The 17,125-nt window shown below is 35.3% G+C and overlaps 2 protein-coding genes across 2 annotated transcripts in view; both read right to left on the bottom strand.

Moving 5' to 3' along the window:
- Positions 1 to 1,802, bottom strand: part of LOC125839825 (chitin elicitor receptor kinase 1-like) — a 66,687-nt gene extending 64,885 nt beyond the window's left edge. Inside the window, exon 1 of the mRNA XM_049518827.1 lies at positions 1,799 to 1,802. The gene's annotated coding sequence lies outside the window, so the exon portion shown is untranslated. The remainder of the gene's footprint in view (positions 1 to 1,798) is intronic.
- Positions 1,803 to 3,787: 1,985 nt separating this feature from the next.
- LOC125839729 (uncharacterized) lies at positions 3,788 to 5,765 on the bottom strand. The gene is made up of 2 exons (XM_049518717.1): positions 5,665 to 5,765; positions 3,788 to 4,468 (listed from the first exon to the last, which is right to left on the bottom strand). The coding sequence occupies exon 2, from the start codon at positions 4,414 to 4,416 to the stop codon at positions 3,982 to 3,984; it is 435 nt and encodes a 144-aa protein (XP_049374674.1). The 5' UTR covers positions 4,417 to 4,468; positions 5,665 to 5,765; the 3' UTR covers positions 3,788 to 3,981.
- Between the last annotated feature and the right edge of the window lie 11,360 nt (positions 5,766 to 17,125).

Raw genomic sequence — 17,125 nt, 5'->3', positions numbered from 1 at the left:
ATTTGAGTTCCTTAGCACTGATCAGAGGAGTATTCAAAGTACAAAACGAAGTGAGAGGGAGAAGGAACAAGCACAGAACATACTCAACTGTAGATGAGTGGGCTGAGGAAACATCTACGTACTGATGAGGCAGAAACCTCCGAAGAAGAAATAGATGAGGATACAACTGATGAACTCAAGCTTCTGGAGGAAACGTTCACGAGATTGAGATATTTCAAGATGCACGAGAAGAGAATATTGATAAACAAGAAATATCTAGCAAATTACTCTCAAAGAAAAAGTCTCCGGTGACAAGAAACCAAAAGAGATTAATCTACATCATAACATTTCTTTTGTGGCGCTACAAGAGCCATTTTTACAAGAATCTTGCATATAAGAGTAGTCTGAATATGCAAGGAAGTTATGCTAACTTAAGCAACAAGATATGGATATTCTGGAGGGCAGATTTAAATTGTGCCAATCATGTCCAGATGCTTACTTATAAACTTACCACCAACGATTTCAATAAAGAGTTCTACATTTCTATAGTTATGCTAAAACAAGACAATCTGGGAGGGAAGAACTTTGAGGAGAAATGAGAGCTTTTGCTAGTACTATTTCCAATCCATGGGCTGTGATTTCAACAGTATTCTAAATGTTGCAGAGAAGCTCGGAGGAATTCCACATAGGTTATACAAGAGCTTGCCATTAATGGAATGCCTTTTTGACTGTGATTTAGATGATATGGGATACTTTGGTCACCCCTTCACATGGTGCAATGAACGGAAAGGCACTGACACTATTTGGAAGAGAGACTAGATAGATTGGTTGCTAATGGAGATTGGAACTCTTGTTTCTCCAAAACATCCCTTCAACACCTCACAAGGGCCAGTTCTAATCATTGCCCTATACTCATGACAGCTTATGAAGGAGAGGAAGATCATTACGTCAAATATTTTAAATTTTTGGGTTGAAAAAAAAGAATATTATGATATTGTGAAGAAACAGTACTGGGATAAATGGAAACAAAATATTTGGAGAGTTCACCAGAAGATGAAAAGGACCTCAGTGAATGGTCCAGAAATAAAGTTGGAGATATATTTGCAAATACTAAAGCCTTGGAAACAGAGGTCGATCAACTGGAAGCTTACTACACGACCACTATGGATCAAGAAGATAGAATGATTCTCAATCATGCCAAGGCAGAGCTGGTCCCTCCAAAACAAAATGTTTGATACCTTCTGGAAACAAAAGGCTGCAATTAGAGGGAGATGAAAATACTAGATTCTTTCACAACATTGTCAAGGGTAGAAGCTGTGAAATTTTATTAGAATTTATTTAGATTTGATGGCAGTATCCTTAATTGTCTTCCTTGTTTGATTTCTGATTCTGTTAATGCCATGTTACTTGCTATACCTACTATGGAAGAAGTTAAAAATGCAGTTTTTGATATCGACCATAATAGCTCAGCAAGTCCCGATGGCTTTAATAGTAACGTTTCTCAAAAATTGGTGTCTGAAGTTTTAAATGATAGACTCGAGAAAATTCTGCCCAACTTAATCTCGGACAATCAAAGCGATTTCATTAAAGGTAGAACTATTAGAGTGAAAATGTGCTACTAGCTCAAGAAATCTTCCATGACATTGGAAAACCTATTAAGGGAAACTACATAGTAATTAAATTAGATATGAACAAAGCTTATGATGGTTTTTCTTATGTGCAGTAATGAGGAAAATGGGTTTTGCAGAGCAATGGATAGTTATCATTTGGAACCTGATTTCCAACAACTGGTATACAGTCATTGTAAATGGCTAAAGACATGGTTTTTTCAAATCCGGGAGAGGAGTCAAACAGAGGCACCCTTTATCTCCTTCTCTATTTGTGATTGCTGCTGAAGTTTTATCTAGTATGTTAAATAACTTATTTAAGAATCCAAATCTTATTGCTTTTCATATGCACTCGACATGCCCTAAGATAAATCATTTATCTTATACTGATGATATAATAATCTTTTGTGCAGGTAAGTCAGCTACTTTGCATCTCATCAAGAAGACTTTGAGTGACTATGAATCTAATTCTGGTCAACTCATCAACATCAGCAAAAGTTGTTTTCTTATTGGAAGATAATGCCCCTCAAAAGAGAAGTAACATTGTGGCTAGAATACTTAACTATCAGCAGAAAGAGTTCCCAATCAACTATTTAGGATGCCCTTTGTTCTATGGAAAGAAGAGAGTACACTACTTCACATATATGGTCACCAAAATTATTCAAAGAATGAGTTCTTGGAATTGTAACATGTAGTTACAGGAGGGAAAAGAATTTTGATCATCCATGTACTCTCAGCAATGCCATCAATATGTGAACCTTCCAGTACCATTCTAACTTAAATCAAGAAGGCCCTCACAATTTTTTTCTGGGGAAACTCTGGAGGGAAACAAAAATACCATTGGACCAAATGGGAGAGTCTCTGTAAACCTACTCAGGAAGGTGGTATTGGTATTAGAAAACTAGAAGACATTGTAGATGCATTATCATGTAAGCTTTGGTGGCACTTCAGAACAAAAGATACTCTATGGACTATATTCATGAGAGCTAAATATTCTCAAAGAATTCATCTAATGCCTAGAAAATGGAACTATACACACTCGCACACTTAGAGGAGGTTAATGCAAATCAGAGATCAAGTTGATCACCTGATTCACCTAAATGTAAATTTAATCTTACTTTGGCGCCTAAATGTGATTGTTGTATAATTCCTGCTTTGGAAGATGAAGAACATTTATTCATGAATGGTCTTGTTGGCAAAACTGTTTGGAATTATTTTAACCAAATCTTTGGTATTTGGGATGGATCAAGAATGTCTTAGGCATAGATTGATTACCTGGTGGATGGAAAGGGATCTCAATCCTGTCCACAAACTAACTTTACAGGTTCTGCCTGAACTTATTAGCTGTTGGAAAGCAAGATGTAAATGCAGGTTTGAAAGGATGAAGATGTCTTCCAGCAGAATCATCTTGAAAGTCACTCAACAAATCAACATCAATGCTCACAAACAATTCCCCAATATTCCTCCTTATATGAAATGGATCCATTTCATCGATCTTATGATGAAGGCCAAGATTAGTACAACTATTGAAGAAGTGAAGTGGCTAACACCTGAGGCAGGATGGATGGAACTAAATACTGATGGATGTTCGAAAGGCAATCCAGGGCAATGTTGCGGGGGTGGCATTATCAGAGACGAGTGTGGAAGATTAAGAATAGCGTATGCCATGCCTCTGAGAATTGAAACCAATAATTATGCAGAAACTATGGCTATGAAAACAGGTGTGGAATGGTGTATGACAAATAGAGTGAGGAATACAGAGATTGAATGTGATTCACTTCTTTTGGTGGATTGGATTTTGACAAATAATCACATACCTCGGAAACTTCAAGACGCCATCAACAATATTAGAGATATGATAGCAGGATTTTTAGCAGCATCAGGATGGCTTATCCTTGCTGTCCACAGGGCAGAAAAAAGTACAGCTTAAAGATAAAAAGCCATATGCATTATGCAGAGTGCACTATTATGAAAAACAATCTCAAAGTAACTGGAAAATGATAATAGTGTTGGTATTTTAACTTGACAATCTGATACCAACACATTCGGACCAAATCTCCCAATGTAACAATGATGATGAACAAACAGCTTGCAGTATCTTTTTATGTCTGAAAGATATCCTAGCTGGTGGCAAAAACGTTTATCATCCAAGAGAGGAGATGACGGAAGGTTGTAGACAAGATCTATGTCGGAATTGGCAAAGTGCAAAGATAATCATTCATACCACTAATGAATTGAATGTTATCTGGCCACCTTACCATTTAGAAAGACCATGTTCTACCATTTGTATTACAACAACAATCTGAATATGCTTATGAAACAGATAACTAGCAAGTGCAGTAACCAGAAGCCCGGGAATTAAGTAACTTTATGAGCTTAGTTGTAGGAAATTGATTCACTGGTCATCTCCATATGCTTGAAATCTATATCGCTCTTGGTAGAAGTCATTAAAATAGAGATCAGCTTCAAACCATTTTGGATACCGGACAAGGTCTCCTGCCACAAACTGCATAAATCTTTTGCTTCCTTCAGGTACCACCCTTACTTCGCCTTCTTCAATGTAAACCAACTGGTCTACATGCCAATCCCAAGGTAACTTGCATTTGCCGGTTTTCCACATTGACCATCGTTGAACTCCAAGCTCTATTAGTCGATCTTTTGTCACATTTCTCTCTACTCTCACATGATACAGATCCTCCAGTGGTTTTTCTGTCATCATTGCCCTAACTCCTAGACATCTCCTGGAGGATGCACATAAATTTCTTCGTTCTAGGCTGATAGTGTTAGTGGATAAGTGGCTTAAAGCAGGCATAGTTATGAGACTCGCCATATGACACCCTCTATATTGTATTGCTATCACAAGAAAAATGAGCCAGCCTCAGCTACACAACATTAGCAGGAGTTAGTTTAAAGAAAGTCAATTAAATACAAGCAATCACTGTGTATCCTTCAAAACAATGTCCGAGAGAAAAACAGGTATGTAGAATTACTCGCACAACAGCACACAAATATTTTGCAAGATATATGAATTATGATGATCCAGTAGGAATATCAATAAAAAAGTACTTTCACAGCCCTAACTTGCGCTTCTTTCAAGCTTTCTCATTTGTATTTAAGGTATTACCAACTAACAAATATCATATATCTGGAACATTTTATAGCAAGTTCTGCAGTCATCTCAAATCTGTTTAGTCAAGTGTTATATAAAACACACACACACACACACTAACTGCTTCTGTCCAACTGTAGTTGAATTCATAATAGTAAGTTGCCTTGACCTGATTTAACCAAAAGAAACATCTTTTTATTTTTTTCTGAAGAAATTGGCTGGTCTCTTTGTTTCCAAAAGAAGATGAGAAAATTTAAGTTATAGACCATTCAAGACCAATTTTTCTGGGTAGCATCCAGACGGTATCAAACTGACCTATTGGGAAGCACCCACGTCAAAGAAAATGTAGAGTTTAAGGTTTCCAGCAGCAGTTCTGGCAACTGCAAACATGAAATATTTACCAGATTTCACAATGGCTTCCAACAAAATTGTCACTCTCACTTATACTCCTAAAGTCTTTTCATTTTGGAAAATACCGACAACAACAACATACCCAGTGAAATCCCACTAAGTGGGGTCTGGGGAGGGTAAAGTGTACGCAAACCTTAATACTACATCGTGGATGTAGAGAGGCCGTTTCCAAAAGACCTTAGGTTCAAGTGTGTCATTTTTCATTATGGAAAATATCAATTCTTGTTATACTTTTCATTTATCACATTTCAAATACTTCAATTTTTCATGTGAGGACTCTATCAAACAAACTTTTGATCCTCCATTACCGCAAAAATAAATCACAGAATCAAATTAACATCTAAACTCAGTAGTCAAAGTCAAGCACCTGCTTATACAAACTGAAGTGAAAGAAAGAAGCAAGAAAAGGGTTGCCATCTATCCAAGCTATGAACAAAAACGAAAAAGGAGAAAAATTAGCAACCAAAATGACATTCATTCACTCAATAGAATCAAGAATCAATTCATGAAATGGTGCATCTACCATTTAAAAGAGGTTTAATAGAAATGCATACTTACCACTTTTCGTTTTAGATTTCTAGAAGCAAAATAGGAAGATTGGTTCTAAAACCCTTGAAGAGCAGAGTAAAGTGTTGAGGGTTTATCGGAATTGTCCCTTTATCTTATCCAAGCAGACGAGTATAGAGTCACCCGCGGGTCACCTAAACGTTTCATTTTGAAAAATACACACAACAAAACAAACAAAAAAAACAAGTGAGTTTCTTTCTTAATTTTTTTTCGAGAGAGTATTGAAAACATTTAGTTTCTACTCTAACTACCTTTAAAATAGGCTTAAGTCATCTCTAACTCTTTAAAGTTGTCCGCATAATTCACTTAGACACCTTAACTAGGGCTAGTACCTATTGGACACTTTTATTTACTCAAAACTTGTTTCTATTAGACATTTTTCGACAATAAAAAAATAAAATAAAGTGTGTGTAATACACTTGTTGTGATGTGGCAAAATGATTAATTAAAAGGTAACATGTGGCGTTTGGGCCCAACAATTATAGAAAAAAAAAGAATTTTATGTTAAAAAGAATGAAAATTATTTCAAATAAATTTTTCATCTATTTTTTTTGTAAAAATAAAAATAAATGAGAGTCCAACCCTAACCCAGCCCCCTTTCTTCTTCATCTTCTTCCTAGCAAGATTTTCTTTCTCAAAGGACAAAATTCAATTTCTTTGTTAATTGCTTACATAATTATTTTTTATTCCTTATACGTGAGAGAGATATATTCAAAGAGACGGATACAAGAGTGATGAAGAAAGAGAGTTTGTCAATCGTTTTGAGATCGATAACAAAGAGAAATCGAGAGGACCTAAATTAATTTTATTGAATCAATTTGATATTATGTTTGATAATTTTAGTGGATTTATATTTTAATTTGAATGGTAATATTTGTTCGAAGGTGACCGAAATTGACGTCGATCGGCTAACTTTTTTCAGTCTGTTCTTTCTTCTTCTTTTCTTTCAAATTTAATTAGCTGATTCAATTTTTATTTTTTAATAAGTATTGAAAAGAAATAGAATAGAAAAAAAAGGGAAAAAAATGGAGGCAGTGGTCTTCTCCGTGCAGAAGATGACGTACAGGGGTGGGGTGGGGGATTTTTCTTTTGTTTTAAGAATTTTATTACTTTTAAATATATATATATATATATATTTAATTAAATTATTTAAATGTCAAGTGACACTCAAAGAAGAAAAAGTATTAAGTTTTTTTTGGAAAAAAATAAAAATAAAACATTATTTAAGATTTTTCACGCGCTCAGCAAAAATGTAGTACACTTCTTTTGCCACATCAACATTTTGTGTTTAATAGGTATACTTTTTCAACAATTCAAGTGTTCAATTGGTAATAATTATAGTTGAAGTGTCTAAGTGAAATATGCGGACAACTTTAAGGGGTTGCAGATGACTTTGGCCTTTAAAATATTTATCTACTTGACTAACTGTACTTAGATGCATTCATGTTCGGTCACATGAGTAAATGATCTCAAACCCCTTGTAGAAGCATGCGATTTTTAATAAAAAGCTGAGACAAGTGTTGAAAATATCCGTAAATTTGGTGATAATTTAAGGTTGCATTTCATTCATATTGCAAGTTTGGGGGTGTATTTAACTTCAATTAGTCAAGTAAATTAGTATTTTTAAGATTGTTAATATATAGTTCGAGAATATTGATAGCTCCATAGTTGGAGCTTTAAGCTTTACAATAGTGTAAGAGAGGAAGAAATAAATTGTATAGATTGAATTGTGTAACTTGATACATTGAATTTGTACACTGTGTATATTTATACTAATCACATGAGCTTGTAACTAACTAATGTCAGCTGTCTATATTTCTAACTGACTCTAGCTAATTAGTTAACTAACTCAACCATCTAGCTTGCTAACCATTTACACTAGTTAACACTCCTCCTCAAGCTTATGGTTGGAACACATTAGTCATCCCAAGTCTGCTCATCAACAAGTTGTGTTGTATCTTTCCCAGACCTTTAGTCAGTAAATCAGGCAGTTGATGTTTAGTGCTGATGTGTTCAGTTTTTAGCATTCCTTGGCAAATTCTTTCCCTCACAAGATGGCAATCAATATATGTGTTTAGTTCTCCCATGGAAGATTGGATTTGCAACTATTTGAATAACTCCCTTACTATCATACATCATATGCACATGAAGATTTACACATACTCTCAGCTCTTTATGCAAGCCTATTAACCAAGTGAGCTTAGCTGCACAAGTAGCCATGCTCCTGAACTCTGCCTCAGCTAAACTCCTTGACACTATTTCTTAGACTTCCATGACACTAAAACACCTCCAAAATTCACAAGGTATCCTGTGACTGACCTCCTAGTTTCCATACATCCTCCCCAATCAAAGTCACAATAAGCAATAAGTTGTGCAGTTTGATCAGATGGCATTAATAATCCTGAACCAGGTGCTTCCTTAATATATCTCACCACTCTTAGTGCAGCCTCCCAATGTGACTGTTTAGGAGAGTGCATGAATTTACTTAGTACATGTACAGTGAAGGCAAGATCTAGTCTTGTCATAGTGAGATAGAGAAGTCTTTCTACTAGTCTTTGATACCTTGTAGGATTTTGAAGTAGATCATCACTGTTAGTCCTTGTGTCTGTGTCATTAACATGCTCATCATACTTGATAGAAGTGAGTTTTTGATTCATTTCTAGTGGTGTGTAGACATGTTTAGCTCTTCCTAACCCAGACTTTGAAATTAGTTCCAAAGCATACTTTTTTTGTGTAATCAAAATACCCCTGTTAGATCTAGAGAACTCAATTCCAAGGAATAGTTTGAGTTCACCTAGATCTTTCATCTTGAGGCTGGTTTGAATTTCATGTCTAGTCTTGCATAATTGTTGAGAGTTGCTCCCAGTAATCAGAAGATCATCCACATACACTAACATTTTCATAATATCACCCTTAGCCTGTTTAGTGAAGAGTGAATAGTCAAAGTGACTGTGTAAATCCCATCTGCACCAATGCCTCAGTTAGCTTCAAATTTCATTGCCTAGGTGCTTGTTTTAGGCCATACAAGGACTTATGTAATTTGCACACCTTCTTGCTTCCCTCCTGGTTTGCAAATCCATCAGGAATCTATATGTACACCTTTTCATTGAGATCACCATTAAAGAAGGCATTGTGCACATCTATCTGCTAAATATACCATCCTTTAGAGAGAGCTACCACAGCTCTCACAGTGACCATCTTAACAACTGGACTGAAAGTTTCTCCATAGTCAAGACCTTCTCTCTCACTGAACCCCTTAGCTACTAGCCTGGCCTTGAATCTCTCAACTTCTCCTAAGGATATAAATTTTATCTTATAGATCCACCTGCACCCAATAGGTACCTTGCCAGGTGGAAGATCAACAATGCTCCAGGTTTTATTAGACTCTAGAGCTGCAGTTTCCTCATTCATAGCTTTTACCCAAACAGGATTAACAACAGCCTCCTTGAAGTTCACTGATTCAGATATAGCTGAATAAGCTTGTAGGTTTTGACTATAAGGGGGGGTAGATGAGAGTAAGTGAGATGAGAGGCTAATGGATAGAGACAAGAGCTAGCTTTTGCTTTGGGTTGTGTAACAAAGTCCTGCAACTATAAATGATGTTTGCTGGAGGAATTGGAATAGGAATTATATGAGGTGGTGATTCAGAAGGCATAACTGATGACTCAAAATCCATGTTTACATGAGTCATAGTAGGCAGTGACACTGACTCAGAATCAATTGGTGAGATAAGGTCAATGACAGGAAACATGGGATTTGAGGATGCTTGCATGTGATTGAAAGGAAACAAATCTTTTTGAAATACAACATGCCTATTCACAAAGAACTTATAAGCATGAATATCATATATGACATATCCTTTCTGTGTGGATGAATAGCCCATAAACACTGCAGGAATGGCCATGGAAGACAACTTATAAAATTTTTTGGGGCATGCAACATAACATAGGGACCCAAAAGTCTTCAGATGAGATAATGATGGAGAGTGAAGATATAGTTTTTCAAAGGGAGACTTATAGGTCAATACTTTAGAAGAAAGCCTATTGATAAGATACACAACAGTGGAGACACAGTGACCCCAGTATTTGAGTGGTATAGAGACTTGAAACCTGAGAGATCTTGCCATGGCAAGAATGGTTTTATGCTTTCTTTCAGCAACACCATTCTGTTGTGGTATATAGACATAAGTACTCTGATGAGCAATTCCTAGTTCACTTAGTAAAGTCTGAACCTCACCATTAAAAAGCTCACAAGCATTATCTGTTCTCAGAGTTTTAATAATGGCAGAGAACACATTTTGGACCTGTTTAAGAAAGTGTCTGAGTACCACTATAGTGTCAGCTTTGGATGCAATTAGGAACACCCAAGTATACCTGCTAAAGTCATCCACAATAGTAACAAAAAATCTCTTTCCATTATAGGTAGGAACTCTTAAGGTCCCCACAAATCACAACACAACAATTCAAATACATGATTAGTCTTGTGAGTACTTGTAGGAAATGAAAGTTTAACATGTCTAGCTAGAGGACAAACAGTGCAATGAAGTTGATCACTACTTGCTAATGTCTTAAGACACTCATTCTTCTTTATTACATCAATAGGTGCATGACCAAATCTTTTGTGCCATATACTATTAGACTCAGACTGAGTAACAGAACTAACAAACTTAGTTATACTACAATTGACCAGCTGACTTGGAGCTTGACTTGGACCTTCATGTAGTATGTATAAACCATGTTCCTCCTTACCAATCCTCTTCACCAAACCAGTGTAGAGGTCCTGGAAAAGACAAAAGTTAGGAAAAAAACACACTATGCATTGTAATTATTTGAGATTGACAACAAGTTAAACATGAAGTCAGGTAAGAATAACACATTAGATATATGCTGATTTGTCAACACACAAGTACTTCTAATGTGAGTGACTGATGCAGCTTTACCATTTGGTAAATGAACTTTACTTTCTCCTTGTGCAGGCACATCCCTAGCTTTGTTTAGAATTCCAAGGTCAGATGTGATATGGTGTAATGCTCCAGTATCAACTATCCATTTTCTACTTGTATAATTACATGACATAGTAATAGGGGAACTACATGAATCATCAGTAGTGGCAATGTTTGTAGATGGTTCAACTGTTGTGTTCTCACCATTTGGTCTAGATAGCAGATGAATAATTTGTTGATACTGAGCAGGAGTGAAGAAAGCTCCAGAAAGAGAACATGTTCATGAAGTGTTGTTTCTTTTGATATTGCAGCCTATGTTCTCCTGTCCAGGATTAGAGTGGAGATCCACCTGATTAGCATACATCCCAGTGTTCAGAGGTTTCTTCTTGGACTTGAAGTCAGCAGGATATCCCACTATTTTGTAGCACTGTTCTCTGGAATGACCCTTACACCCACAATGTTCACATTGTAAGAAGTTTTTTCTAGCCTTGTAGTTTCCTCATGAAGAGTTGGTACTGTGATTATATCATTCATTGTGATCACCAACACTTGATAATGATTTGGCAGAGGACATCTTAGATGAACCAGCTTCATTGTTGTAGATATTGTGTCTGTGAGTATACATTGATGTGCCTTTTATCATCCATGAGCTGTTGGAACTAGTACTAGCCAGACTTATCTGACTTTCTTGATCAATAAACAGCGCATATGCTTTGTTAAGCGAAGAAATAAGACTCATCATCAGGATCTGATTCCTAGGATGGGAATACGACTCATTTAACCCCATTAAGAATTGCAATAACCTTTGATAATCAAAATGTTCACCAAACTTTTTGGACTCAGGATGTGGACACTGAGGGCATGGTATGATAGCATCATACTCATCCCAGAGGTCTCTCAACCTTGAATGATAGTCAATAATTGACATTGTTCCTTGAGTGAGAGAATGAATCTCTCTGTGTAACTGAAAAATTCTGGATCCATTCACAATGTCAAACCTTTCTCTCAGATCTAGCCACACCTTTCTAACATCAGATACATATACAACAGAGCTAAGCAGACCAAGTCTCATTGCATTAATAATCTAACTCAAAACTACTGCATTACATTTTCTCCACTGATCATGTAATTCAGGCTCAAATATGGACTTAGGAAACCTTCCATCCACAAACCCTAGCTTACTTCGACCTACTAAACCAATTCGAAACGACCTACTCCATAAAGCATAGTTCTCTGAACCTGTTAATTGTAGTGAAATTAGAGAACTACTTGGAATATTCTGAAAAAATAGAGAATGATTGTGATCAACTCCAGTGCTAGTAGTTCCAACTTCAACTATATCTATTGTAGTTCCAGTCATGGGAACTTTTGAACAACTTCTTCCGATTCACCAGTTTTTAGAAATGATGAGATCGGAGCACCTAATCCTTCTTCTGAATAATGAAGTCTCTATGATCATAGGCTCTGATACCATGATAGCTCCATAGTTGGAGCTTTAAGCTTTATAGTAGTGTAGTGATGAGTCCACAAAATGGACTCATTTATGGCTTTGTTTTAATGTAAATAGTGTTCTTGAATGCTTGTTTTACCTCAATACCTGATTAAAATGCTGAAGTTTTAGGTATTTGAAGTTTTAGTGGAAGCATGGACACTTAGGCGCAAAATGGAGCAAATAGGGCTGAAAAGAACAAGAAATGGAATCCTGCGGATCGCCGAGTTTAACATGGTGAGTCACCGAAATGACATAAGCCGCCATTCGTTCCAGTACGCGAAGCCTTGAAGGAAGTGGATCAAAAGGCGAGGAAAGGAGCAGTCGGCGGGTCGCCAATCAGTTTCGCGAAGCAGTACTGTACCGCCCAATGATCCAGAATGAAAGGAAGCTAAAAGCAAGACACTGAAGGCGATGAGCTGACCAAAGGGAGGATCGCCGAGTTCATCGGTGATCTCGACTAATGTCGCCAAACAATCCTCCGCAGCACAATCTATGAAAACTATAAATATTATTTAGAGTTGTAGTCTTAGGAGAGATTGGAGTGTGGAACAAGTATTATTATTATTTTCACTTTAGAACATATTTTAGCTAATATTTTTCTCTCAAGTTTGGAGAGGGTTTTGTGGAGACTTGAAGAAAGGAGCCCTTCTTCCCCAAGTTGGAAGTGGGTCTTCTCTATTCGCTTCCCTTTGCTTAATTCAAGGTTTAATCTCTTATACCTAGTTGATTTCATTATCATATTAGGTATAATTTCTTATTTCTTTATGTGTGGCTGAAAACTCCATTCTTGGTGTGTGATTTAGCAAATATGAGTTGATATTCTTGTTGGGTCTTGCTTGCTGATAGGTTAGATGTATGTAAATGGTGATTTCACCTAGTGGTTGTGGTTTAATCTAAAGGGTTTGTAGTTGTAAATACAAAGCCACCCATGTGTTTTTGGCTTGCCCGAGAGGGAGGTCTCGAAACCAAAACCACTAGACTGATGGCCTAAGGAGTGGGTCGACATGAGGTTCAGCCTGAGAGGGTGAGCCCTAGTTGCATATCCCAACACTCAGCTCGAGAGAGTGAGTGGGGTAAGGCGTAGGCTGGTCTTCATGCGGCAAATGGGTGTCCAAGAGGAACGCATTTGAAACGGGGTAAGTTGCCCGAGAGGGAACTTATTTTCATTTAAAGCTTAGCCTAGTCACTATTATCTTGCAAATTTCCTATTGAAAGGATGTACCCATCAATTTATCTCAACTTGTATTGCGGTCACATCCCAAGAACCTTTCCCCATACTTGATTTTCTTGTTTATTTTGCTATTTTAGCACTTGTTACAAAACCCCCATTTGATATTTGACACTTTCGTGTCACCCCCTTTAATTTACTATGTCTTTTATCACAAACGTCTTTAACTACGACTAACTTGAATGAAATTCTAATTGGTTATTAATTCTCAAAAACTGATCCCTTGGGACACGATCCCAATCCTCGGTTGGGTTACTATATTATCAACGATCGTGGACACTCATATCGTATGATAGTGTCGTTGGTCACGATAAGCATCATGTAGAGAGGAAAAAAGAAATTGTATAGATTGAATTGTGTAACTTGATACATTGAATCTGTACACTGTGTATATTTATACTAATCACATGAGCTTGTAACTAACTAATGTCAGATGTCTATATTTCTAACTGACTCTAGCTGATTAGTTAACTAACTCAACCATCTAGCTTGCTAACCATTTACACTAGGTAACAAATACTTTTTTTTTTTTTTTTTAAAAAAAGTTTGATAAATAAGTAAAAATATTTTTTATGAGTAGCTGTATATAATCTAGTTAAATAGTATGGAAGTAGAATGATTAAGGGATTCAGTTGGGGTTAGGAGTGACTGGAAGAGTTAATAACTTTGATGGTCACTCAACTATCAATTCTTTTCATAGAAAGTCACTAAACTTTCATTTTCAATTCAAAAGTCTCTCAACTATAATTTCTTTGCACAGAAAGTCACTCAACCTATTTAATATTTTTTTCATTAAAATTTGTAGACATGAAATTTTAATTTTTAACCAAAATTTTAAGAACCAAATATATATCCATTTAAACCATTTAATGACCCGCCCTGCTAAAAATATAATATTGAATTTTTTATTTTACCATTAATCCCCTGAATCATTCTCCCTTGTCTCCCCCATTCTTTCCCTCTACGTTCTTCTTCTCTTTTCTTTTCTTTTTTAATTTCTCAATTTCAACCTCTTCACATATCAATAATATATCAAGATTATTGTAATTTTATTGTTTTTGAAGTTGGGAAGACAATTATTTGATGCTTAGGGAGAACAAAGAGGTTATGAAAACTTAAAAAAACAGAGAGGTTGATAAATTGAAGTATATCAGACCCTATCAATGAGAACATTCAAAGCTCAAGAGAGAAATACACCACCAACTGTCATTTGTTTCTCCTTTCAAAAGTAAGACTTTTCATTCAACAAGAAGACAATGATAAATTGAAGCAAATTCATTACTTTCTCAATTCAATAATTGATATGTGAAGAAGAAGTTGAAATTGAGAAATTAAAAAAGAAAAGAAAAGAGAAGAAGAAGTAAAGGGGAAGAATGGGGGAGACAAGAGAGAATGATTTAGAGAATTAATGGTAAAATAAAAAGTTCAATATTATATTTTTAGCGGGTCAGGTTAAATGGTGCGGGTCATTAAATAGTTTAAATGGATATATATTAGATTTTTAAAAATTTGGTTAAAAATTAAAATTCTATGTCAACAAATTTTAATGAAAAAAACAATAAATAGGTTGAGTGACTTTCTATGCAAAGAAGTCATAGTTGAGTGACTTTTGAGTTGAAAATGAAATTTGAGTGACTTTCTGTGAAAAGAATGTTAGCATTTTGTTAATGCTGATATGATCTGTATACATGGATCCATTATCCCACTTCATGGACCCATTATCTCACTAATGGGAAGGTAGGTAACTACCCATTATCTCATATTGTAAAACTTCTCATAACTTCTTAACTGTTCTCGATGGATATGCCATTTGGTTCAAAGGTCCCTAAGCACATTACTTCTAAAAACTCCATACCATCTAAGAGTGAGGTTTTGAGTGCTTAGAAGATCTTTGAAGAGGAGAAGAATTGCCGGATTGGAAAACAAACACCAACGACTCTGACTATCACTAACAATGGTTGGAGGTATATCGATCCAAACTATTTTCGCTGGCTATTGCTCTGTAATTTCTATCATTTGGTATCAGAGCAATCTGAATTTCCTCTGCTTTGTTAGTTTTCAGAATTCGCTAAAATCGCTCAAAATGGGTCTTAAAAATTCAAATCTTGTTTTAAAATCTTTGAAGCATTTTCTAATAATAAAAGGCAAAGAGATTGTTGTTTTGATTTGCGTGTGATTGATCACATATCTAGAGTATGTGACTATTAGTTCTCTGATTTTGAATATTATATGTTTAAATTATTATATTAACTGTATGTAATCTTTGAGTCTCTTTAAATATATATATATATATATACACAGTTAATATAAAGAGACTCAAAGATTACATACAGTTAATATAATAATTTAAACATATAATATTCAAAATCAGAAAATGGTTGTTGCATAATGTTCAACAATAAATCTTGTATATGATTGTGATTTAATATTTAGTGATTCATATAATTTTACTTGATTGAGATTTAGCCACATCAATCTTAATTAAATAATATTATATATTATGTTTTGGATCACTTAAAGAAATAAATGTCTAAGTGATCTAGAATTATTTGATTAAAATTTAGCCACAACATCTTTAATTGAATACAATTTTAAAGTTAAGGATCACATAAAGAAATTTTTAGACATTAGAATTGTGATTAATTATGCATGATATGATAACTTAATTTCTTTATTATTAAGTTGCATAATTAATTAAGATGAGATATTAAATACTTTTCATAATTACCCACAGGAATTATGAATGAGAGTTTAATAGTTTTGTCATAAAGATAGAATATCAGCTATTAAATTGATAATTTAATCATAAATATGAATCTAATTGAATTAAAAATTTAGCCCACAGGCAATTTTTATGTCAGTAGATTCAATTTTATATTACTTGCCACAAATTTATGTTAAGTATGTATGTATATTTTTGCAGTTATGCAACCTGCAAATTTCTCTGATATATGTGGTATTCCTGAACTGAATGGTGAGAACTATAAGATTTGGAAGGAGAGAATTCTCCTTCACTTAGGGTGTATGGATATTGATTATGCTATCAGGAAAGACGAGCCACCTATTAATGGAATCAACACTCAAGATGAGATTGTTCTTCATGAACAATGGGAACACTCTAACCGTTTGAGTGTTATGTTCATTAAGACCAAAATCTTTACTGGTATTTGTGGTTCTGTCGAACTGTATAACAATGTCAAGGCATTACTGAAGGCTATTGATGAACAATTTGAGACTTCAGATAAGGCACTTGCCAACACCTTAATTATGAAATTCTCATCAATGAGACTCACCAGTGCATGTGAGAGGTGTGCGTGAGCACATTATGAAAATACGAGACTTAACGTCTCAACTAAAGATTCTTGAGGTCGAAATGTCTTAAAATTGTCTTGTGCACTATATCTTGAATACTCTACCTGCATAGTATGGTTCCTTTAAGATCTCTTATAACACATATAAAGATAAATGTTCTATTAATGAACTCATGGCCATGTGTGTTCAAAAGGAAGGTCGACTGCTGATGGAAACGAGAGAAAGTGCATTCATGACTACTTAAGGAAAGAAGACCAATCAAGACAACAAGAGATCTAAAGGAAAGGCACCACTTGAAACTGACATTAAGAAAGAATCCAAGTGTCGCTTCTGTAGAAAGAAGGGGCACATAGGGCAGAATTGTGTCAAGTTTCAACAATGGCTTGTTAAGAAATGTACTTTTATCTCTCTTGTTTGTTATGAAGCTAATATGATTGATGTTAATCATAACACGTGGTGGATTGATTCTGCTTCTACA

This window comes from Solanum verrucosum, unplaced genomic scaffold (genome assembly GCF_900185275.1).
Source record: "Solanum verrucosum unplaced genomic scaffold, falcon-dt-bn FXZP01000175.1, whole genome shotgun sequence".
Lineage (NCBI taxonomy): Eukaryota > Viridiplantae > Streptophyta > Magnoliopsida > Solanales > Solanaceae > Solanum > Solanum verrucosum.
The sequence above is the reverse complement of the archived record's forward strand: the minus strand, read 5'-3'. Positions and strand labels throughout refer to the sequence as shown.